Raw genomic sequence first — 24,869 nt, 5'->3', positions numbered from 1 at the left:
TAACATATGGATAAACAGTCAGATAAATATAGTGAGGTGAGAACCACTATGGAATCTTTATCCAAAAAGTTAGCCTTAAATAAAGATGTTAAACTAACCACCCCCCCCCCCCCCTCCTTCCCTCCTTTTTTTTAAAATCATTACCATTTTCGTTTACACCTCTTAGATATATAAGATAAATAAAATTTAAAAAAAAACCATGAAGATCAAATATGAACAATGGGTGACTTGAAAATGTAATTTGAAAAAAGAAGAGGCTATATTTAAATGTAATTTGAAAAAAAAAATTATTGCAGATATAAATTATTCCGCTTTCTCTCTCTACCGTGCACGAAAGAAATAGCTGGATCATCAAGGGAACATGCAAAATTAACTTGCACATGATTATAAACTAAATTTGGAAAAAAAAAAAATAATAGGTAACTAAAAGATATCCATTTGTGGATCTTTATCTAATTTTTAGCAAATAGCAATCTAAGATTGTAACTTTATCTAACTTGCAATATAAGATTGTAACATCTTATTTATTTTCTGCCTTACATTTTCATCTTTCCACAATACACAGCCATCAAAGTCATTTGAGTACCTAAAAAACTATGAACAAACGTGTACCACTTTCGTCTTAGAGGTTCAAAATGCAATGGATGTATCTCTTGAAAAATAAATTAATTTTCTCTTTGATGTCAACAATGCGTAGGGGTAATGTCAATATCAAGACTTCAATTGTAAAAGGCGTGAAAGAATAGCATAAAAAAGTAGAACATACCAATAAACAAAAAAGAGAAGAGGAGAGACATCAATAAATATTGGAGCACTAACTAACTAATTAGTGTGAAATAGAAATCAAGTATCTGTAATCAAAGCACGTAGTTCATCAATGTGAGAAATATTTGAAGCCCCAGCATCCTTCTTGAGACAAATTTATAATTCAAAAAGAACTTTTTTGTTGTCCTCTTTTTAGGTAGTGGAAATATAACTTGTGATTGAAACAACAATAACTATATTTTTCCTGACAAAAAGGTAGGCTCGAGAATGACATATGAATATTTTTCTCAATTGCATATACTACTGTATATGATACTATAAGTCGCTTGTTTAGCAGTGTCCAAGTAAAAGATATGAATGTGTTTTAACCATTCGTGTCGAGTTTCTTCTGTCGCCAGGATAACCTTTACACTTACCTAAATGAATACGTGGTCGCCACAAAATTTCCTCTCGCGACTAGAGCCGTCAATATGGGCTAAGACCCGTGGGCCAACCCAACTTAGCCCTTGATTTGATAGGATTGGGTTTGAAATTTTGGAGCCCAGTTAAAAACGAGGCTTTTTAGTCCGGCCCAATTAAGCCCGTGGGCTTGAGCGCACATGGGTTGGGGCAATTTGCAGGATTGCCCTTCGCTGCGGGCGATCTTTAATTTTTGCCCTACGCTAAAAGTTCTTTGATTCCGGGTTCGAACCCCCTCTCAGTTAAAAATTTAAAAAAAAAAAAAAAATTGCAAGGCATAAAGTGGGATTCGCAGGGCATAAGTTGAGTTTCAAACTCTGCCTTAAGTAAAAAAAAAAATATATATATATATATATATATAGGATTTTGCAAACCTCTACCTTAAGGCCTAATTTTGTGTAAAAGTTTGCCTTAAGGCATAAGTTGGGGTCCAACTTGTTAATCCCAACTTATGGCTTGCGATTTTTTATTTTTTTTTACTGAGCCTGGATTCGAACCTAGGATCTCTGGGTGTTGAGTGAACGGCAAATATTAAAGACTACCAATTTGAGAGGCAAAAATTAAAGACCGCCCCAAAAGAAGGGCAATCTGAGCAAAAAAATGCATGGATTGAGCCCGTCGGTGGGCCTAATAATTAAAAATTAAAAAAAATAGAAACAAAGTGAAGGAAGTTTCTTTGAGAAGTAAAAAGAGAAGTTTATTTTTACTTTAAATGGATGGAATATTGTCATTTTCTTTTGCATTTTATTGAGATCTATTGGAACAAAGTTGGGTTAATATTCCTATTTAGCTAGTTATATTGCTACTCATTGACTGTTCAGTTTGCTATTAACATCTCTATTTGGTTCGGGTTATATTATTTATTATTCATATGTTAAGTGTTAACTATGTCAAAAATTATTCAATTGCGCAGAAGGTTTGGTCCTACAAGATCTTTTTTTTGTTCAGTTGTACCCAAATCATTTGCATAAAATGGTAGAGATTTCATACCGAAGCCATACAGTCAATATTTACTTGAAGCCAAACTTAATAAGCATTATTAGAATCATTTTATTTGTGGATTTGAGATTTGGTTAGAAGTAGTAACACCATGTCATATTCTCTTGTAAATATTTAGCATTTTTAAATTGGAATTTAAATTAAAGAATTATGAAAATTATTTTTTTAAAAGGTGGTTTTGCCCGGTAGGCCCATTAACCCAGAAGTGATGGGTCGAGCCACTGCTTTTTAAGGCCCATCAAAATGGTGGGCCAGCCCGGCCTGACCCATCAAATTCCAAAGCCCACGTGGACCAGCCCGTTTTGACAGCTCAACTGGCGACTTTAATTTCCACCAAATGCCTATCTTCTTGTAGTAGTGAATTATGTCAATATCTTTTAGTTGCCGCCAAACGCCAAATATATTTTTTATTTTAAGAATATTTTACCTTTTAAAACTCATTAATCTTCTAAACCATCCTTCTTGAGACAAATTTATAATTTAAAAAAAAAAAAATTGCTGGAACTTCATTACTTAAGCCAAGTGTTCTTGTTTGGCTAAAAACAACGGAGTTTCAATGAAGTCCTTTAAAAAAAAAAAAAGTGGCCCAAAAAAAAAAAAAAATACACGGTTAATGATAAAAAGCTGTACATTATGGTGATGTAGACACATAGTCACAAGGTTTAGCCTAGCGTAGAGGTGTCAATGGTTTTCAAAAAACTGACTTAACCGACCGAACCGTACCGTATCGAACCGATTTTTAGGTTTCTCTTAATAAAACCGATGGTTTTTGTATAAATTTATAACCGTACAGAATAATTAGGTTGGTTTTTATTTTTATAAAAATAAACCGAAAAATACCGAACCGAACCAAATAAGTTTATATGTGTAAAATATATTTTATATATTAAATTTAAAATATAATAAAATATGAAAATTTTCTCCTTGGGTTTGGGATGTTGAAAATGACTACAAGCCGGCAATATAATTAACACCTCAAGTTCCAACTCTGAAACTTATTATATTGCTCCTAGTGAATTAAATTAGTTCTAGCATCTCGAGTAGTAACTAGTAAGCTACAAGGTATTCCAACGATCTTGGTTAGAAAGCTACAAAGCACTATTAGATATTCTTCCTCTCGTGTGATTTTAATTCTCTTATTGAATATTTAATCTTAGTAGTCTCAGTTTTTGAGTCTCATCTTGATTGATTTTTTCCCCGCGTGCGATCTAAAATATATCTTTTGTTTTTGCTTAACATTATTTTACACTACCGTAAAATAGTGGGTTCAATCTCTATTCTAGTCGTCTTTCATGTTTTCTTGATTCATCACCTTTTAATTAGTAAAAATATCTAAAGAGTTTTTGTCCAAGTCCTATAGAAGTATGTATGATATTGTGTCTTAATTTTTACTACTGACTATAATATGATGTTCTTCTTTTTTTTTTAAATTAAAAAAAAGACCGAAAATTAAATCGAACCGTACCGATACCGAAGAGAAACCGACATGATGGGACGGTTTCGAAAAGTCTAATTTTGGTTCCACAAAATGAAATGACCGAAAAATTGATACGGTATAAATTTTCTAAAATAACCGCCCGAACCGTACCATTGACACCCCTAGAGGATGCAAGGGAGAAGAGTGATTTATGTAATTTCCCATTATTTGTATCAAAGGAAAAAACTCAACTGCTCCGTCAAATTTAATGATTCTTTAACAAAGATGTAATAAAGTTGTTATGTGCTATGTAGAGTTCATCATTTTGATAACCAAAGAGACCATCATGCAATCTATAGTGCCATGGAGTAAAAACCTTCATATTTTTGTTTATTTTCTGGGACAATGACAAGCAAGTTTTTGATGTGAAAGTTAATGGAAATAACTTTGGTCCAAAAGTTGAGCTAAGGAATCATTCGATTCCTTTGTATTCCTGAAGCATTGTGCATCTCAAAATAAATTCTTGCATCAAAACCCCATTAAGGTGTATCCGATTAGTAGGGACAAGAATTCAATATTTTCTTTTATAACCATAGTATCCGGGCCAGCTTGAGGCGCACCTTGACTAATTGCACAAGGTACCTTCTACCTCCCACTAACACAGATACTAGGTAACTCAGTTCACCAAGACTTGAATAGATTAGAAGAAACCACCTAGTGTTTTTGCAAAATTACAATATATTATTACAAGCACAAGATAGAAGATCATCCTGAGCAAGTGTCAATTATAGGGACATATTCTGATGAAAACATGCACAAGATACTCATGAAGTCTTTGCAAGGTACAACAACCAAGATCATTTTTACAATTCCACCTTACTAAAGACACAAAAAAACCCTGATAAAGTGATTTATATAGTTTCATGCACACTGTTACAGAACACTAAGCAAATGTGCAACAATTGAACTTTTGTTAATGCCATTATTACAAGTTGTGTGAACACGGTTGTAGCTCATTGTTTTTATCCCTTCTTGGGCATTGCTGCAAGCCTAGTATACATCCTTGCCATTGATTGAAATCCTCTGATATCACCGGATCGAAGAAGATTGCCTGTGAGAGTACAAGTAGGCGCGAACATCAGCGTCAAAAAATCGATCTAATTAGACTATTAGAGGATTTCAAAAGGGTAGAGGACAAAAAAGTAACGACAGAAGAAGCACTATCATCTATCTTGAGACTAAACAAAATTCGAGCACGTGAACACCCCCTCTTTCCTTTCATTCTTTCATCTTTTTAGCCCCGGAAAGCATTCAAAAGAAGAGGTCTAAGGCTGGTTCCACAAAGGGATCGAAGAAAATGTAGTTCATTAAAGACAATTAGTTAGAAGCAGCTCCTTCTATTGATATTGAAACTTGAAGTGATGCTCTCTTCTCTTGCCCGTAAACCATAAGAAACACCAATGGCAGATTTTGCAATCATCAAAATTGCTCCTTTGACTTTCTTCTCCCAACTGTAGAAGCAATTTTTCTTTCTCCCTCATATTTGCACCTATTTCTCTCTCCCTTGCTGACATTCTGCTCTCTAAATCTTTTGGTTGAATCTAATGTACACTGTCTAGTGGAATCAAATTCTTTGCAAATAGAGTTTAAATCTCTTTTAGAAGTTTTCAGACACGTAAATGGTCCTAATGTTCTCATATTTCTATCGAATATTAACAAGGAATCATCAAGGGGAGACTAACAGCTTGTTTGACCAAGCTTCCAAAATCAGCTTATTCGAGAAGTGCTTTTCGAAAAAATACTTTTGTAGTTAGTGTTTGACTAATTAATTTGAAAACACTTTTGTCAATATTATAAATTTGTGCTCGGCCAAGGTTTCAAAAGTGCTTCAGAGAAAAGCTACTCTTTTAGCTTCTGCTACTACTCAAAAGCACCTTTTTTCCGAAAAACTTGGCCAAACGTCTCAATATTCTAAAATAAGCACTTCTTGAAAAAAAAATAAACACTTTTTGACTTCCTAGAAGCTTAGCAAAAAAACCTATAAGAGCTTGAAATGAAAATGGATGCATCTGCAATCAATCAAATCAATGACATCACACATCACATAATACCTGAGTCACAGTTTAGCGGGCTATCAGGTTCAGGATGAGCCATCAAAGCAATTATAGCTCGACAAACAGACTGGAGTGTCCATGCTGGGCTCCATGCATTCTTCAAAATATCAAGGCAAATCTCTCCAGTCTGAGTATCCAAAAAGAAAGAGAGATAAATGAAGAACGAAAAGAAGAGTTTAGTAAGAAACAACTCCAATTTGATTAGCGAGTAACAATTAACTGCGCAATAATTTGGGGTTCGGCGTGTCCCAATTGAAATTTGAGTTGTAACACCTTTAAAGACACATACATATGTGTCAAATATTATTTTAAAAGAATCTATTTACTGTATAGTGAGAGATTTTTCTCAGTCATCTAGAAATATATGATTCGGTTCTCTCCATTCCGGGGAAATAAGAAAACTGCATTAGAGCCCAGAGACCCAGATAATTACATTATTTCCAAACAAAAGATAGGCCTTTACATGTACAAGTACAAAACTAGGACAGGGAGAAAAAACTATAAAAAGGTATTCCACTAGAAGTCTATACAACAAATAGTGAACAACTAATCTCAAACTCAATCGGTGGTTAAAAAAACTATTGTCAAACTCAACTTATGTGCAAAGTGTAGCAGGTCCCAGCCTATAAGGTTGCAGAAAGTTGACATTCATAGTATGATGAATCCACTGAATAGAGCAAAATGGATACAAAGGACTCATATAGCTGACCTAACGAGTTTGGAATTAGGGCATGCTTGGTCGGTTGGCTGGTTGTTTGGTAGTCAGGAAGCTAATTCCACAATACAATGACCAAATTAATGTGCACGTGAAGCTAAATTATGTCTCAATGAAGCATGGGGGTGAAGGAAACAGAAGTTGAAGAGGAGTTTGACATTACCCCAAATAATTGAGCGGAAAAACATTTCCTTGTAATTAACTTTGCTCCATGAGTTTATATATAAAGAGAGAGACCAGCAGCATTTACAAACTTCTGCTTTATCGAAGGACAGAGAGCAGCAAAACATAAAGCAGGACACAGATAGCAATTTCACTAGTGTCTTGTGGCACTTCAGGATATCAGACTCTAAGCAATGTTTAATCTCATTAAAGAAACTAAAGAGTAACACAAAAGGATAATTTAAAAGATACCTTAAAATGAACGTTTGGGTGAAATATTTTGGTCAGGAACCGCACTTGAGGAGGTTGCAAAGGATACTGCTCTGGAACTGAGAAAGCGAGCTGGAATACTCCACCATCATAAGGAGTTTCAGATGGTCCCTGCGCACAACATGAAAAAAAATCATTAATTAAATCATTTTCTTGCCCACCACTTGGTGTTTTTTTTTTGTGGTGGGGTTGGGGGGGGGGGGAGAGGGGGGTGTTGGAAGAAAACCATGAAAAAGAGGGTTGCACATAATGGAGCATATCATAGAGGATAATACATTAATAAGAGCCGTCCATTTAAAGATATTAGAATCATCACAAACTAATTGAATATCAGGATCAGCTGTTTTCTCTCTCTGTACTTCTTTGTACTCCTTGATAAGTCTTGCCCTTGAAGCCTGCATCACCATAGAATCAAGGTTAAATTTTCCAAAGAAGGTATACAACAGTAAAATACTTATCAACATGCAGCCATAATTGTTGAGAGGAGAGACCTAAAGTCATAAAGTACTAATTTCTCCACTCTAGAATCGTTACCCTTACTAGTTTTACACTGTCAATAAAAAGTGCATCCCTCCAATAAATTTGAATGACAAACGAATCTTCTTTCTATTTCAATTCATTTTTAACTTCTTCTTCTTGGGAAAGATCTGACTTGAAATTGCACATCATTTATGCTTTCTAATGCTGAGTTGTATGCAACATTAATGTAATTATATATGTACTCATCTTGCTTGCACGGTTCTAGTTTGCAACAAAGAACCATATATTTGTGCGCACTTAGAAGCAAGTAACAACAAGAAATGTGTATGCCACATACCACCCCTCCGTCCTCCAGAATAAAAAAGAATCCAAAAAGAGATTGCAAAAAAAAAAAAAAAAAAAAAACCTTAATGTTTTAGCTATGAAGGTAGTTATTCATCACATCAGATGAAAACTTATAGTTCCATTTTTTATAAGGTAAATAATTTTTTAATGATGGGGAATCCCCATATGTGGACTGTCTACCAAAAAGTAGAAATCTACACCAAAATATGGTTTTCCACAAAAGAAACCCAGCCTTTATACAAATGGGACCGTATTGGTACACAGACAATTACGAAAACCAAGAGACTACTTTGTACTTTACAAAATCCTGGTCTACCCCTTCAAACGTTCACCTATGTCTCGCTTTCCACATAACCCACCCCCAAATGAAACACCTCCTTTATTGTGCCCAACATCACCCATTGCTTTTCAAACTAACTAAGGACCACCAAGCACAATTGTGTAGCCACCTGACAATGCAACAGGAGATGATCTACTTCTTTGCCCAAACACCTGCAAATGACGCACCAACTAATATAGGTTATCCTCTTCTTCCTCAGGTTCTGCACAATCAATATCACACCCCTTGCTGCCAACCATGCAAAGAAATAAACCTTCTTGGGCGCCCTAGGAACCCAAATAGGGCGGTCCAGAAATGTAGATTCCTCTCTCCATTTCCATACGTTGGATGTAGTGAGCGGTGTGCTCTGCCCATACCGGGTTATGAAATTCGCCCAACTCCCAATGCTCTAGTCCTCCTAAATCTCAATTCCCAATGAACTTCCCCCGCATACGACCTACAAATCTGTTCGACTATCAGCTCTTTCTAGTAAGAGAGACTATATAATTTTAGGGAAAGCTTCCCTAAACCCGCTCTCTCCACACCACCAGTGCCCGAACTAAACGTTACATCTAATGTGTGAGAATAGTTAAAAATATCGAACCGATGAATCCACAATCACCAAGTTTACAAATGACGGTCAAACTGATGAAGTTTGTAACCTAATAAGATGTCATTTAACAATTCTGTGAGTTACATATTGGGGTGACTTCTTAATTCTTATTTGATTCATGGCTTCCAAACCTACAATGTTTAATGAAGTTTGTCAATACTCCTTCATCAAGACAATTTCTTTATTAACTAATTACTGATTCTCACCACAACTCAAAAGCAACCTGATCACTTTGAACTGCCAAATTCCATGCAAGCTGTCTATGTGACAATTTTACACATCAAAACCTACTTAAAAAGGAACCCAAATGGACCATTAGATAATATAAAGATCGTCAACCATAAGCAGAACAGGAAGAGTAAATTTATAGATCAAGCTAAGAAATAATAGAAACAAGATTCTAAAATCAATTTTTAAGGGTTACAAACCTGCATCCTTATTCACTCTTTTATAATCAGCACAAGCACTTCAAAGCTCAGAGAAACCTAAAATACGATAGCGTAAAAAAAGACAGTAAGAACCCACAACAAAGCTTGTTCACATAGAATAAGCCAAAAAATTCACAATCCCAGTACACATTGAATATATAAAAATACTAGATTCAATAGTGAGAGCCCAAAATTGTATCAATACTAATATAAGGGTATGATAATTCACACAGAATAAGCCCAAAGATTTCACCTTTAGAGAAATGGTCAAGAACTCAACTTGCAATAGAATATAGCTCACTATAAGATAAAGTCTTGCCCAAAATTCAACAATATAGAAAAACAGAGAAAATTCCCCAATGAAAGACAAGATTTTTAACATTAAATTCTTGATAACAACACAAAACCCCTTCAAGAACTAAACTTTGCACAATTCAATATATGATATGAGATTGAAGATTAAGAATCTTTACCTTAAATTTGATCTGAATCAAAGAAAAAGGAGTTCTTTGGGGGATAATTAAAAAAGTTATAAAAGGGGTTTGATGAGCTTTACCAATCTATTTTAAGATGCAACATGTAAATTCAGTAATACCTCCTGAGTTTTTAGAATTGTCAAATAAGGTCCACCGAGTTTTAAATTTATGTATAAAATGACCACTTTATTTGCTTCTCTTGAATTTGTCAAAAATTAGGAGCCGTTTGTCCATGAAATTTTCTTCCTTTTTCCAAAACTGCTTTTTGTTATAAACCGAGCTGATTTTTTGGGGGAAAAAAAGTTAAGATATGTTTCGAATTTTGATCAGTTTTCAAGTGAAAAATTTTCAAGTTAAATGCACGTTCAAACACAATTTCAATACGCTTTTTCAACTTAACTTCAAATACTGCTAAACATCACATTTAAGAAAAAAAAGGAAGATTTTTGAAACTTGTGGTCGAAAACAAACTATAGATATTCGTGTAGATGTATCATCTTCATTAAGGGTAAAAGAGGAAGTTTTAAGTTAAATCATTTCTAAATATAAAAATGTATTATCATTCTTTTTTGAACAGACGAAAAAGAAAAGTGTCACATAAATTGAGACAGAGGGAGTATTAAGTAAAATGCTTTCGAAGATATAGTTTTAATTTCAGGGGAATTTGTTGCTGATTGAATACTTATGAATTTGTTAAGCCTTGATCTTGAGTTTTGTGTCATATTAGCTTATGATGTGTGATATTCCAATGTAATATCCGCTATAGCATACAGAGACATACAGAAACGGGGTGTACAGGAAGGCTAACAAACTTTTGTGTCTTCTTAAACATTTTAACTTTGTCGAGCCAATATCTTAGACTAATTACCACTTGGTGTTTTACTTGAGTAGCAACTTAAACTCCTAGACAAAAATAGATATTTGACTAAAATGCCCCTAATTAAATAGATATTAGGAATTTAGGATTTGATCACTTAATGAGGGCAAATCTGAAAAAGTAAGTAAGGTTAATTCTTTTTTGATTTGGTTAGTGGAAACTCTTTTTGAACCAAAAAAAAATAAAGCAAGAACACTCTTTTTTATCCCGAGGGAGTACAATATTATGACAAGAGTCTCGTTAAAAAAGAGGGGGGGAGGAGGGAACTTACTGAAAAGAACCTCTGAACTTTGATTACCAAAAACATACGAAAGGTGACTAAATATAACAGCATATAACTATCACTGAAACTGCATAAAAATGAATAAATGAATACATCCTATACATATTCAAGGTAGAATGTGTAAAATTTAAAATGAAGAAGAGACAACAGAAGCTTAAGAATCAAATAGAATGCTAATAAAAATAAAAATAAAAAAGAATAAAAATGTGTAAAACCAGTCACTGTCACGTGCTACCAGCTCTGCCGGGGGCACCATTGGTTGGTTTGAATTTTGAAAGGTCAACAAGGTCCCCGAACAATTTGTCTTGCGGCTTCGAGGGCTTTCCAGATGGCACATATGAAGGAGTGGAAACTGGATAGGTAGAATTGTTGAGGGTACCATTATCCCTCACAGAGAGCCCAGACATCCCTTGGTTTAGGAATTGCGCATTTTGTTGTTGAGCATTACCATAACCATAGCTGGCCATTTGGTTGGCATACATTTGCTGGGAATACATGTAAGCCATGTGCCCAGGTGGCATTTGTTGTGGAAACGAACCCGCTGGTTGTCCACCTTGGAATTGTTGAGGATGGAAGCCTTCCATCTGATTGCTTTGCATGGCCTGATTGTTCATCATAGCAGGCTGTCCAGCAGCATTTGGCTGTGCATACATGCCATGGAGGTATGCACCACCGGCCATTTGCTGGGGGTTGGCTGCAACCAGCTGATTATTTTGCATGGACATAGCGTGGGGACTGCCAGGCATCACCTGATTAGTGTGCATTGCTAGAGCTTGTGAACTACCTGGCATCAATGGATTATTTGGCATAGGCTGAGCATGAGGGCTACCCATTATTTGGCTGTCTTCTGCCTCAGCTTCCCATGGAGGAAGTGGAAAAGGATTAGTGCTTTGATTACCTATTCAGGAATTGAACGAGTAAACGAATGAGCAAGGGTCTTAAAAACATGGGCAATTCATAACACCACAGAAATTGAATAAGGAGAATGCAGAACCATATATTCTTAATGTCTTCCCCATACGACTTCTATCTACTAGGTCTCTCAAGGAACCAGGCAGAGAAAAGCTCAAAAGGACAAAATCCAAACTAGGCTTTAGCACAACAGACATTTTTTTTTAAGTCGGTAGTGTTGGATCACCACTGGGCAGCTTATCCACCCTTACAAGCACAGGTTGCCAAGGTACACAACAGGCATATTTCCAAAATATATTTTTGGTTTTTTACAAGGTCCTTCATACTGTAATTCAAGTGGAAAGCATGTAGGATAACATAGGAATCACCGTAGACTGGAGAAGCTGGCTGTTGTTGCTGAGACATCTGCCCGTTCCAGGCAGGATTGGAGCCTTGAGCATTGCTCATACCAGGGACACTTCCATTTTGGTACAAAGATGGTTGCACAGAATGAAAATCCTGTGGCTGCTGAAATTGAGGGGATGAAGGATGTGCCTGACCAACTGAATATGTAGAGGGGGTGGTGCTTGGCTGTGAAAACATGTCGAGAATAGCAAGGGCATTCTGCTGTGAAGGACTTGCTGGCTGAGGTTCTCCAACAGGAACAAGCGCAAGAGCATTCTCTGCTGTTGGAGGGTCAAAGTCATTTCCACTCAGAAGATCTATCATAGGGTCAACTTTTGTTGGAGTTGTTGATAGACCATTAGCTGACGGAGGAGCAGGAAGAAGCAACTGTGTCCCTAAAGCATTTGATGTAGATCTGGAAAGCCCAACATATATGTTTTAAATTAAAAAGATTGCTTTTGACCTGACCAACACTCTGAAACTAAAATCAATACCTGTATTTGCTATTGTAAGAAATATTAACTGTCAGACAAATATTCGATAATAATATAATATAGGCAATTCATGTCTTACTGATTTTAGGTATGAGAATCTGATATCCATTCTCAGATCCTTCTTGAAAACCAATACATCAATTCAAAAGTCGAGCGTATTTAGAAGTGAAAGACTCAAACAAAGTACATTAGATTGGTAAAAAGAAATAAGACAGAATTAAAGTACCCTTGGTCTGACTGGTCGCTGGTTCCAGTATCAATAAGAGGAGCATCAACATCTACAAGGGATCGAGCAGGTTCAGATTTTGATGTTTCCCCTTTAACAGAAGTTCCCGAAGCAATAGCTTCATGTTTAGCCAATACACGCTGTAAGTCATCATTCAGCGCTAGTCCTTGGCATAACAGTGACTCATCCCTGGATCAGGTAAATAAAAGGTTCATGAGAACCACATCTGTGGTGCATGACAAAATGGGAGAACAGAGATGACAGATAAAATGTCCATCTTAAGTTCAAAACTGTTTTAAGTTCAATGTTAACAGTAAACATGGCCGGTCTCTACAATTTCCAAGAAGTTAATGAAAAACCCATCTTTGAGTAAAGGTAACTCATATTACTTGAACTTTTACAGTATATATAACAACAATAGATGGGGAAATTATGTTTAGCCTTCAATTTTTTCCTAGCAAGAACAAACCCAGGTGATACAGGTAAGAAGCTTGAAATAAATATTTACACTACCCTTCCACTAGAAAGACGAACATTCTGTAATTACAAGAGTTTCAGGTTAATTTCCGAAATAAGAAGCATATCAAGATATCTAGAAAAAGTCATGAGAAATGGCCAAGTAAAAGAAGGCCTTACGTAGTCGAGTTCACAAGGTGTACCAATCTCTGCTTGTAGGTACGGCATTGTTCCACCAAATCAACAATGACATCTTGTCTAAGTCCCTGTAACCCCACATGCAAATAAGTTGCATCAAATAAAGAAAAGACATAATTCATAAAACTAACTGATCAAGAATGAACATATCTTAGAGGTGAATATTCCCTTGTTTCATTTTTGTCTGCTTCAATTAGCATCTAAATTTTAACATCTAACTTGTTGAATCAAAACATTTGGTCTCAATACTTCAATACACAAGCAAGGGAGCATATCCCTTTAGACATACTATGCATAAGGACTTTTACCTCTTTGTTTTCAGGACCTAATGCATTCAGCATTTCAGCAAGAACATCCATAATACCACGTGCATTCTGGATCTCTGCCAAGCTATAGAAACATGCAGAAAAGAATCAAAGAAAAGAATTAACATAGCAATAAGCATGCACACGTTATCCTTATGGTGTATTGTTATTAATACTTGTTTATGAAAATACAACTGCATGTCAACAAAAAACCTAAGAGAAAAACTCATAAAATTGGAAATGGTAGTAGGATCACTAGGTTGTCATCGTACATCTTAAACCTGTTGTACGTATAATTATACCGCTTTCTGCTTCTTAAGGAAATTCATAAATGTAGCTCAAAAGAGACACTTCCCATACAAATCCATTTTTTTAAATCCACAAATAGCACATTTGCACAAGTGGCAGAAAACAAAAGTAATAAACATGAATACGTTATACTTATGGTAAATTTTATTCATACTTTTTTATGAAGTAAATTGTTCTTACAATTTGTAACACAACTGAATGCCAACAGAAAAACCTAAGAGAAAAACTCGTAAAATTGGAAATAGTAATTGGACCGGTAAGTTCTTATTTTACATCTTAAACCTATCTAAGTCTAGTTCTACCGCTTTTTGCTTCTTAAAGATATTCATATAGCTACCAAGCACTCGGATCGAGATTTAATGATACAGGTCGCAATTCAATGGACATTGCATGCTAGGAAGACCAATGATTTATTAGCAATCAAACTCAGAGGTTATTTGATTCTTAATCACCTTTTGAGGGATAACGTAGTACTAGCACGAATTGAAAAATTAGTGTAGTCCCAAACCTCCCCTAAGTTCAAACTTTCCAGACGCCAGTAGTAAAAAATTCAGATATTGTGCTTGTCCAAGAGAAACTGCCAAGGCATGCATTATAAAGTACGAATTAATCAAGTGAATGCAAGGCCATTTTCCTATACTGATCCTCCGTTCTCATATTTTTCCCACCAAACTAAACTAGCTACACTTGTTGAATGCTGACAGATGGGTAACGGGATTAAAGAAACGGACAGAATGTTGAAAATTTCTCAATAAACAAAAACGGCCTGATAATATTAAAGGTAAAACAGTCACCTCAAGGTGGGATACTCAGCATCTGCTGAAGACTCTGCTGCATTCTGTCCAGATTCAGGCTTCTGACGATTATGTGGATCAGATGCCAGTGGATGTGTTTGGGGAGGTGTGAGCACAGGTGCTGATCTCTGAGGGAATACTGCTCCAAGGCGCTGAAAGTCAAGCAATACCTTAGCAAAACATTTTCTATCAAGTGAGGTGTCAAACAAGCATATAGAAACTACTACCATAGCAACTGGGCATGGACAAACTCCAAGTACTGGTATAAGTTCAGTCAGTACAATCAAGCATTTGGTTTTGGAATTTTAGCAACCAACACACAACCATCAATTGGTATAAACCATTAATATTGGTTGCATAGGTTCTCGATTCTTTACCATATGATTCATGAAAGGCTCCAGAATAACTTACTCAAGGAAAAGAGAACTTTTACTCTCCAAGTAAACCCTATTGCTTATATAGTTGCTGCTTAAGTGAATAGTTAGAAAACTGAACTTCTATGCCTGGAGCCATGCAGAACTTGTCTGGGTGCTTTGTCACATGAACCCAAATAATGCCAACCCAATAGTGATGAAAAATAACTACACATAACAGAAGAGTAAAAAACCGCATTCACTCTCACCAACAACTCTTGGTAGGCTCCATAATATTGTGGGTATCTCGCCCTTGGTCCTCCAAAAGCTTCTTGCCAAGTGTCTATCGAAATTAATATCTTCTCCTTGACGTGAAAGTCGGGCTGCGTTTAAAAAAAAGACAAGATTGATGCCTGAACTTTATGAAGGGGAACGATTCCATAAAAACGTAAGGGAGGTTCAGAGTCTGCAATTACCTTCTTCTTTACCATTTTCACCATCTGTTGAAGAAGACCTTTCTCAGCAACATGCATATGCACAATGTCTCCACAATTCTTCACAATTGCTTCCAACAGCTGAAAAATGGTAACACTCAGGTTAAGCGTGTGGCAAGTCAATTTTTTAATTGGTACCGGTAGGCCAAGCAAAGAGAATAACAGAACTCTCAAGGAACAGCATAAACCCTTGCAAAATTGAAAGTGATATAAACAAATTAATACATATCCAAGCACCCAACTTATTTATTAATTTATGATTAGTCAAGCATTTTTCATTATAGATACACAAAGATGAAAACATTTTGAGCTGATTTTGTGGCTTGACCACAATCACCGAACCAAACCCCAACTACCTAAAAATAGAAGGCTCTCTTCACACCAAAATATACATAAAATAAAGAGGATCAATCTATCTTGTTACATCATTCTCATTATTTGACATGTTTTCTATTTCTTTCATTCCAAATAAGATGATAGAGACATAATATGTTCTGATCCAAACTACCTTCCTCTTACTGGATATCTTCTTCAGTATCCAACTCAACATTACTTTAGTCAGCGCCCTTGATAATGCCCAAACATTACCAAAGTCCCAAACTGTGTGTGGTCCGTGTCCTCTCTATGCTTCTCACGTAGATAACACCCATTCACGACAATTTGCTTCACATTCCTAAGATTATCAGCCATTAAGATTTCACTCCGTAGACGTAGAATAGATACTCCTTTTTGGTGCTTTGGTCATCCAGATATTTTCTAGAGTCTAGACTATCCTCTTCTCCCCTCTTATTTCTTTTAAAAAAAATTCTTGCCCTCAATTCTTTGCATATCATCATCTCATCCCCCCCACCCACCCCAAACACCCCCAAACCAAAAAAAATCCACCACATGGTCCTCCCATCATTCCTTTTTTTATCCCTCCCCCGCGAGATCCTCTTCTATATGATCACAATCAAGCAACTACATGACCCATTCAGATAAGCATCCATTGTTTGAAGTTTTATCTCTAACCAGTAAACTCATTTTCCTAATGCACTCTCTTTCGTATCTCCACCACCACTTCCCTGAAAGCGCTATGTTGAAGATTGATAACTTTCCACATCCCTAAAACCTTATAAGTGGGAAATGTTATCTATCCCGAATCTACCAAATGGAACTTCTCCTCCTCTTTTTCTTTCCACAATGAACCTCCCGTAATTTTTAACATACTCTTAGCTACATTAGAAGACATAGGAAATAGAGACATGGATTAGGGAAAAAACATAGAATAAGTTAAGAGTATTCGGGGGAGTGCACTTCAGCAATATCATTTCTCTCCCTTAGATAAAATTGGCATTTTTTTCCCACCAAGTCTTCTTCAGATTTCTCAATGAGAGGTCCCCACAATTCTTTATCTTAATGATTTCAGATGCCTTCTTCAGTGGTAGTCACAACTTGTAACAACATTGATCATCTTACAACAGAAATCCATGACCCAAACCTTTCACCACGATGTCTTGATTATCAGAATCCACCCCAAGGAACAAACCACAGATATCTTTGATTCACCAAAATAGTTAGCGAACCGTACTGACCACCATAAGTCCCTTCTATTCAAGTCAGAACAACCAATTGACCATCTATCTAAAAATGAAAAGCATCACTGAACCACTTGTTCTCCTCTTCCTCAATCCTATCTGTTTCTATTTAAAAAGGTAACCTGAATATAAAGGAGACCAATCCAAAGGGAAACCTTTAACCCAAATTGAACTGGCCAGCTATTCTTCAAATGCATCCCTCATTTCCATCATTCTATCAAATCTCCCACTTGGAATCCTTTTGTTCTCAATTTTCTTAATTGAAACACAAAAGAACCATAATATCTTCCCAAATTCTTGATTCTGCACTTCAAAATTCATCTTCTTTTTCTTTTGATAAGATAAACTACTTCGAAGTTCATCTCTGGCAATTTTGTTGAGTCTCTGTACAATTTTACTGTGTGCTGTATCATCTCTATCATAAAAACAAGTAGCGAAAAGGATCTCTGGGAGATTAGCTTTTCCAACCACACCCAAGATTAAGAAGAGTTGCCACATTAGACCCAGAAGATAAAAACTTGATCCGAGAACTTTGGGAATTAAGACAAGTATGAAAAAAGAACACTTTAAGCTAGGAATTTCTCTTGGTTTACAATTTGAATGGATCAATGCATAAACTGTGTTCAAAAGTTAGAGAAAGAAAGAAGCTAGACTTTCTTAGTTCCAAGCACCATATTTGTACCACAGGCGCAACTGTGATACTATACGTTGAAGAGAAACCAATACTCTATGCTGCTAGAGCTTTATTAGTAACACTGATGGCATATTGCTCCAAGTAGTTCATTATATCAATACTTTCATAATCTTCCATTAGAATCTGGAGAAGAAGTAGCACATTGTACTAAATTACTGTAGATGGAAAACCAACAAAAATGATGGAAGTAAGGACTTGAAAATCCATTTAGTTCAAGCAAGTATTAAATTGTGGAATTTACTTTTTTGATAAGGTCAAACTGTAGACAGAAATAGTTAAGTTGTCGCACCAAGTATTATGGAATTTAATAGTTTCAAAAGCTTACCGTCAGGGCGAGTAGCTGGACTTTTGATTTCCTACTGCCAAGACGCTTTTTTATTCCTTTCACAACATCCTTCGCTTGCCTGGGGAACCAAAATTAAGCAAATAATCAGAACTATTTTAACCAATCTTCAGTCCAAACAAAAGCAAACACCTCAATAATTATGCCAAATATCTGAAAATAGAAAAACACCAAGAAAAAGGGGGAATTACGTTGAGCCTAGAAGAACCTCAGTTCTTAATTTTTACTTAAATAAAAGACTTAGAATTAGTTCAGATCATCCACAAAAAACATCTCATAACTGAAAAAAGCTAAAAGCAGATTCTAAATGCAAAAAAAAGAGGAAAAAATAACTACATTTCTAAACTAATATTACATACTGATACCAGTACCTAGCCAGAAACTACTACATCTGAAAATTAGAGTTCTTTCAGTAACAAAATGTTCAATAAAACAGAAAACAAAATCATACATTAAGTAACAAGAAACAGAAAAAAAAAAAATACATAGCCAGCCCCTTAAACTTGTCAGAATATTTCATTTAGCAACACCTCAACTCCTAATAAAGTGTTCAATTAGACACTTTCAGTTCAAATTCTAGAAATCTTTTGGTGTGTGCTTTCATTCATCTATCTTTAGGTAGTTAAGATAACCACATAACATAGGAGTATTCAATAAAACAGAAAAAATACCTAATCAGAAGCTACTAAAGCTGAAAATTACAGCTTTTTCAGTAACAAAATAACAGAAAACAGAATTTTACATGGAAAAACAAAGGAAAACAATTACTCTAAACAAAAATTGACTTACTTATTATACGAGAAACTAGGAATGGTGATTTTGAGTAACAAAAATTGAATATTTGTAGATGCAGAATATTAAAAAGGGAAATGTGGATGCATACGCTGGATCGCGATTGCAAATATCGCAGATCTCAATGTTCATTGCCCAATCTGGACCTATCAGCATATCGCTCGTCGCTCTTTCCACCAAAAAATTCACCATTCTTCTTTTTTTACCGCTAAAACAAAATAGAAATTCGTATCCGATCAACTCAAAGTTACCGCCGGCGAACTTTCCGCCGTTAAAAAATGACCGGCGATAAACGAATCATGTGATTTGTTCTGTTATGATGATTATTATGATTTTATTTTTTTGATGCGGAAAAATAAGTTAAAAATGAAAACTGGAGAAAGAACCAATGAGGAGTGAACACGTGTGCCACTGACTACGGCAAGTTTTCAAGTTTGGGTGTTATTAAATGACGCCCCTAAGGTTTGTAGTAAGTTGGGGAAAGACCACATAATAGTTTTCAATGGATTTTTGTAAGGCATTTATTGTTTATTCCTTATTTTTAATACTCCTTGTGCCCCAAAATAACTGTTACTTTAACTCATTTCGCAACATATAGTTTGCTAACACCCATATTTATTAAATGTTTGTTAAGAACTGAACACTATAAAGAAAAAGTAGTAGTTCTTTAATATGAGAATATAGTTGGAAATAATTATTATTTTTTTTTGTCTTGAATTCCTAAAACTACACTTATTCTGGGACAATCTCTTTTTTTTTTTTTTTTTTTTTCTTAAAGCGACACTTATTTTGTGACCGAAAGAGTATATTTATTACTTATCATGTAATTTGAGCATATCGTAGCATTCCATAGACATGATATGAACATTTTCTTGAAGTTTGGTCCATTTAAAACATGAAAGAAAATTATTTTTGAGTAGAAATTTTTCAAAACTATGTCCAAATAAATTTACATTTAATTTTGATCTTGATTAGCAAGAAAATCTGTACAGTAGTTGGCTACTAGATAGATTTTTAATTTCTCTCTCTTTTTTTTTTTTTTTTTTTTTTTTTGGGCTCAAGGCATCCAGCATCTGAAATTCAATCTATAGTTCAGCTAATTCAGTTTCGTGCTGAATATCGCTCCTAACCACGAGGTCCTTTGCTTATTGGCAAAGCTTGATTCCGAGACTGTAATTAAAATGGAGTCGTCTCAATCATCCGGCCACTCACCCTGATAGTGATCTCCAACTTCTTATCTTTAATATTTGCACTATTTTTTTTTGTAAGCTTCAATGTGCATATTTATGATTCGTACAAGTTATACATTCTGTTGATACCTACATCATGTTTTAACTAATGGAGAGAAAATGGTGGAATATGAGAAGAATCAAACAGTTTTTGGCATTTGCCATGTGATAACTACATTCTTATGAAGAGCATTTCTAGGAAAAATCATTTCTACTGTTGAGAAGCATTTTTATGCTGTAATACTTCCTATAAGACTTGATGAGTGAGATTGTTCAATCTTGATCCACAAATTACAATTGCAAGGAAATATATGCTATCTACTTCAAAGGCGGAGCCAGGATTTTAACTTTATGGATATGTTGTTTGAGCAAAGCTACTAGGTTCGGCCAACTCGTGTCTGAGCATCTACCTCCGCCGATGATCCAGTTCAATAGGGAACGGGAACTCGCACCGTGGGAGGCCCTGACTTCATATCCTCCAAGAGAAGATTTAGCAGAGCCTGTGTTACAGGACCTTCTCTACCTACAGTAATGAGGAGGAAGAAACAGAAAGGAGATAAGAATACACAAGTAAAACAGTCAAAATCATTTGAAACTCCTTGAACGATTGTACATTTATGTTACTGTTGCATAATCATGAATACTAGCTCCAATCATAGAACAATATTTAGATAGAACATGTCTTCAGAAAGAGCAATATATTGTGTTCAGAAAGAGCGATATATTGGCATCTAATATCCGTCTAGTCTCAGTTTGTCAAGCAGTACTTACGTTTGTTCCAGAAATCGAGAAAAGATTATTTCGTGCTCGAATTTTGAAACATCATATTTTCAGCAGCATAAGAAACCAAAGCAAATGGAATGAAGGGACAACATTCCATAGTTCATTGTTTTGATGGAAGCAGAGAAAGGCTTACCATTGCCGATGATTTCTTCATCCCACTGCACCACTGAGCGTACAAGAACTCCACTGCCAATAAGCATCATCTCCTCTGCTCTTTTCCCGTCCTCCACAGATACGTTATCTACTCTAATACCCTGAAGTTTACCTTCTTTTACTAATTTTGCTGCAAGAACCAGAACTCTTTTAGCTGTACAACCACTGAGAATTTTGTCAAAACAAGGCATCAGAAGTTCCTTGTCTTTTGTAACAAAAGCCACATTCATGTTCGGTCCTTCAGCAACAAAGCCGTCGCCGTCCAACCAAATCGCTGCATATGCATCATTTTCTTCTGCTTCCATCTTGGAAAGTGCATTTGGCAGATAATTTACGCTCTTCATGACAGCAAACTGTGGGGGTTTTATTTGGATTGATGAAGTTACAACTCTGACGCCCCTGTGATCAGGAGGTGATTGATCTTGAATTACAATGGCATAAAGAGCTGCTTGATGACAGCCGGACGGAGATAGTTGGAAATCACCGGATCCCGCCGAAAGCCAGTATCTTAGAGAACCTTTTCTGCATTGTGAAATGCTTACTGTACGAATGAGAATTCGTCTAATGCTTTCCCTATCAAAAGGAATTTGTATCTTGGCCATGGTTGCAGATCTCAGGAAACGATCAAGGTGTTGATCCAACTCATAAAGGTATCTGAGGGTAGATAGGAAATAAGAAGAATAGAAAATTAAAGACATTTACAGATTTACCAGTTCAGAGTCATGTAAAGTATAATTAGTCCACACTTTAGAGTTGCTCACATAATTTAATCCTGTAAATGGAGGTTTGCCCAACGTAGAACGTAAGAGAAATCGGGTTCAAGATTAACTAGAAGACAGAATTGAACAAAAAGTATGAGAATTTGGCCAAGTTAGATAGGCAAACAAGCTATGTTCTACTTCTATGTGACTAGAATTTGGTCAAATTAGACAGACAACCAAGTTATAGTATGTTCAATCTGCCAGAACATCAGACCTCATTATCTCAACTTGTAAGTGCTAAAGACCCAATTTAAAGGGATTTAAATCACTATTTTACTTGTTGAGAAATTACGAAAGCCCCAAACAGCATATCTTTATGAAAAACTGCAGGATAATATATTGACTAGTCTTACGCAGTGAACTTCCTATTGAATGTATTTATGAAGACAAATTTTATCAAGGGGATGCATGAGCACAACCACTTGGATATGTGTTTAATGTAATCAAGTGCAGCTAAATCTAGAGGAACGATAGGCCTTTTCAGACTTGATCTATGTTAGATACAGGAATGAAATTCCACCTCACAAATCAACTCTGATGGAAAAAGAAAAGATTTTAAAGAACCAAAATGAATGGCTTAACTTATAGAGTTAGGAAAACTAACCCATTCATAATGGCAGCAGTATCAAAAACTCCATGCCCTCTATGGACCATGTGATCATCCATGGGAATCACCATCGCAGCTGTATCAGTTGTGATTCCACCAAAAACGCTAGAGTACATTGCCAAATACTGTTGCTTGGTTTTGTGACTTTCTCGATTTGTTCTCAACCTCTCAATAACCTTTACAAGAAATTAATAAGAAAGTTCCACTAAATTAAATGAATTTTCGATTTTTTTTTTTCTGAAAATTCCACTGAATTAAATTAATTCTCAATATTTGTTTCTTTTAGTTTTCCATGGAGGCAGGGGTCAGCAAGAGCACATTCTGTTAAAATCAATCTAACAACTTGATGATTGATATGCACAAAGCCGCAAACTGTCTATTCGCCAGAAAAGCACATATACACTCTACTGGTTCCAGGCGCCTGGTACCGAGTAACTCTGCACAACAAGATCTAGGCAGATGGGAAGAAATCACTCTCTTTCTTATTATCTCTTCAGAATTAAGCTAAGCAACCAGAGTAGCTGCTTTGAACAAGCTAAAATTTTTAGTTTTAACAATTATGTTCTCCACTATAGAGGCAAGAATATTTAAGCTCTATCTCTGCAGGTTTACAAACAATTATTTAACATAAACATTAAGAATAACAACAACTATTACTATTACCATTACTATTACTACTACCCCTCAATCTCAAAAAAGTTAGGGTCAGCTATATGAATCCTCACGGACCGTGTTTCTCCATTTAAGCTCAATTCATGTCATCATAGTACCAAATAAAAATAGAAGTGAAATAAATACATAAAAGTGATAAAGGACAGACCTCTGAGCAAGAGAGAAGTGGGACATCAAACATTGGACTACATTCTCCTTCTGCCACACCAAACACCCATGTTAGTATTAGCTCAAAATTTCAGTAAACTTGTAATAAGAGCTACTCCCTCCTTTTCAAAATAAGTGTTAGAATTAATTTTTTTTTTTCATATTTGCCCCTATTTACTCAGACAATAAATAAGAATTAAGGGTAGTTTAGTAAAATACCTATTGTTTTCTAGGAGTTAGTATCTATTTCTTAAGAATGTTAAAAAGGCTCTGACGCTTATTTTGAACCGGATGGAGTGATATAATAAACTGAAATATGGAACCCCAATTACCAAAATAAAAGAATTTAATGAAAAATCATTTCAAATTTACCAGAGGAAAATTGGGTTTGATTTGAATTCTTGAAAACATTTGATTGGATCAAAGGTCTGATCTTTAATCTTGAAATTAAGATGTTCTTTGGAATAACAATGGAATTGCTTAATTTTGGTAGGAAAAAAGAGGATTCTGAGATGGGTTTTGGGAGAGTTGACAAGGAAGAAGCCATTGTAGTATAGTTGTATGAGTTATGCGTGAAAGAGTGGCATGAAGAATCAAAAGATCAAAACTTGAATAATGAAATAGTTTGGCCATTCTTAATAACCAAACTGAAAAAAAACAGAACCTTCATAAAATATTGTCCATTGCTTAGCCGGCTTGTTTGGATATTTGTTACTATGTTATTGTTACTTAAATTTAATCATATTTATTGTTAAATTTATAAAATGAATTTTAATGTGATTGCATTGTTTTTTTTTAATATAAAATATTATAAGCTTAATTTTTAGGTTGGTGCACGATGGCATCATGAAATGATACAATTCATTCAAATTTTATATTCATCAAAATAATACAGTACTATGATAAGTTACGTAACAACACATGACAAACAACCAAACAAGCAGTAAAGATATTGCTAACAATTCTTTTAGTCCTTATATAATTGATTCTTTTGCTTTAACAGTCCTTCGATTATGATTCTCTTTTTCAAATTTACAACAAAAACAACCCACTCTAGTATTACTCTCACCCAAATACGCTTAACTTTGAAGTTCTGATGGAATTCAATGGGTTACTTTTGGTAGGATCACATCCATTCTTTTTCAAAAAAAAAAAAAAACTTGAAAGGCTAATCATATTCTCTCACAATCACCGAAATATAACATCACGTGGACATTCAATCCTCAACGAACCCATATTTGTATTGGCAGAAAGCCAGAAACTAACAAATACTCATAAAATAGTTGAGATGTGATTAAATTAGCATGGGCTGTGGACTTTATTTCGTTGCAATTCTATCTACCGTTTCATTTTATATGATAGAGGATTTTTGCCATAAGCTAAAAACTAGTCATCCCATAAAAGGAAAGGTTAAAAAGAGAGAGAAAAAGAAAAAAAAATAGTAAATGGCATTGCACAAGTTAA

General features: G+C 35.3%; 3 protein-coding genes across 6 annotated transcripts; all 3 read right to left on the bottom strand.

Annotated features, from left to right (window-relative positions):
* Positions 1-4,438: 4,438 nt before the first annotated feature.
* On the bottom strand, positions 4,439-9,658 carry LOC132065261 (protein PEROXIN-4). Of its 2 annotated transcripts, XM_059458563.1 has the most exons (6): positions 9,560-9,658; positions 9,087-9,143; positions 7,177-7,296; positions 6,884-7,012; positions 5,752-5,881; positions 4,439-4,751 (listed from the first exon to the last, which is right to left on the bottom strand). In XM_059458563.1, exons 2-6 carry the CDS (start codon positions 9,090-9,092, stop codon positions 4,663-4,665), a joined length of 474 nt encoding a protein of 157 aa, XP_059314546.1. In that variant the 5' UTR covers positions 9,093-9,143; positions 9,560-9,658; the 3' UTR covers positions 4,439-4,662. The 2 variants fall into 2 exon arrangements, with proteins under 2 accessions (XP_059314546.1, XP_059314545.1); XM_059458562.1 differs by lacking the exons at positions 9,087-9,143; positions 9,560-9,658 and having other exon boundaries at positions 7,177-7,317.
* A 1,100-nt stretch (positions 9,659-10,758) lies between these two features.
* LOC132065260 (TOM1-like protein 9) lies at positions 10,759-19,350 on the bottom strand. Of its 2 annotated transcripts, none has more exons than XM_059458560.1 (10): positions 19,145-19,350; positions 18,244-18,322; positions 15,630-15,728; positions 15,423-15,536; positions 14,801-14,952; positions 13,701-13,782; positions 13,375-13,460; positions 12,739-12,927; positions 12,003-12,433; positions 10,759-11,620 (listed from the first exon to the last, which is right to left on the bottom strand). In XM_059458560.1, the coding sequence occupies exons 1-10, from the start codon at positions 19,243-19,245 to the stop codon at positions 10,947-10,949; spliced, it is 2,007 nt and encodes a 668-aa protein (XP_059314543.1). In that variant the 5' UTR covers positions 19,246-19,350; the 3' UTR covers positions 10,759-10,946. The 2 variants fall into 2 exon arrangements, with proteins under 2 accessions (XP_059314543.1, XP_059314544.1); XM_059458561.1 differs by having other exon boundaries at positions 18,244-18,414; positions 19,145-19,282.
* Positions 19,351-20,413: 1,063 nt separating this feature from the next.
* LOC132065259 (D-amino-acid transaminase, chloroplastic) lies at positions 20,414-24,105 on the bottom strand. Of its 2 annotated transcripts, none has more exons than XM_059458558.1 (5): positions 23,778-24,105; positions 23,407-23,456; positions 22,584-22,762; positions 21,199-21,872; positions 20,414-20,805 (listed from the first exon to the last, which is right to left on the bottom strand). In XM_059458558.1, exons 1-5 carry the CDS (start codon positions 23,950-23,952, stop codon positions 20,711-20,713), a joined length of 1,173 nt encoding a protein of 390 aa, XP_059314541.1. In that variant the 5' UTR covers positions 23,953-24,105; the 3' UTR covers positions 20,414-20,710. The 2 variants fall into 2 exon arrangements, with proteins under 2 accessions (XP_059314541.1, XP_059314542.1); XM_059458559.1 differs by having other exon boundaries at positions 23,407-23,453; positions 23,778-24,103.
* Positions 24,106-24,869: the final 764 nt, after the last annotated feature.

Source organism: Lycium ferocissimum, chromosome 7 (assembly GCF_029784015.1).
Source record: "Lycium ferocissimum isolate CSIRO_LF1 chromosome 7, AGI_CSIRO_Lferr_CH_V1, whole genome shotgun sequence".
NCBI classification, from domain to species: Eukaryota; Viridiplantae; Streptophyta; class Magnoliopsida; order Solanales; family Solanaceae; genus Lycium; species Lycium ferocissimum.
Note: the sequence above shows the minus strand (reverse complement) of the source record. Positions and strands in the feature narration are given on the sequence as shown.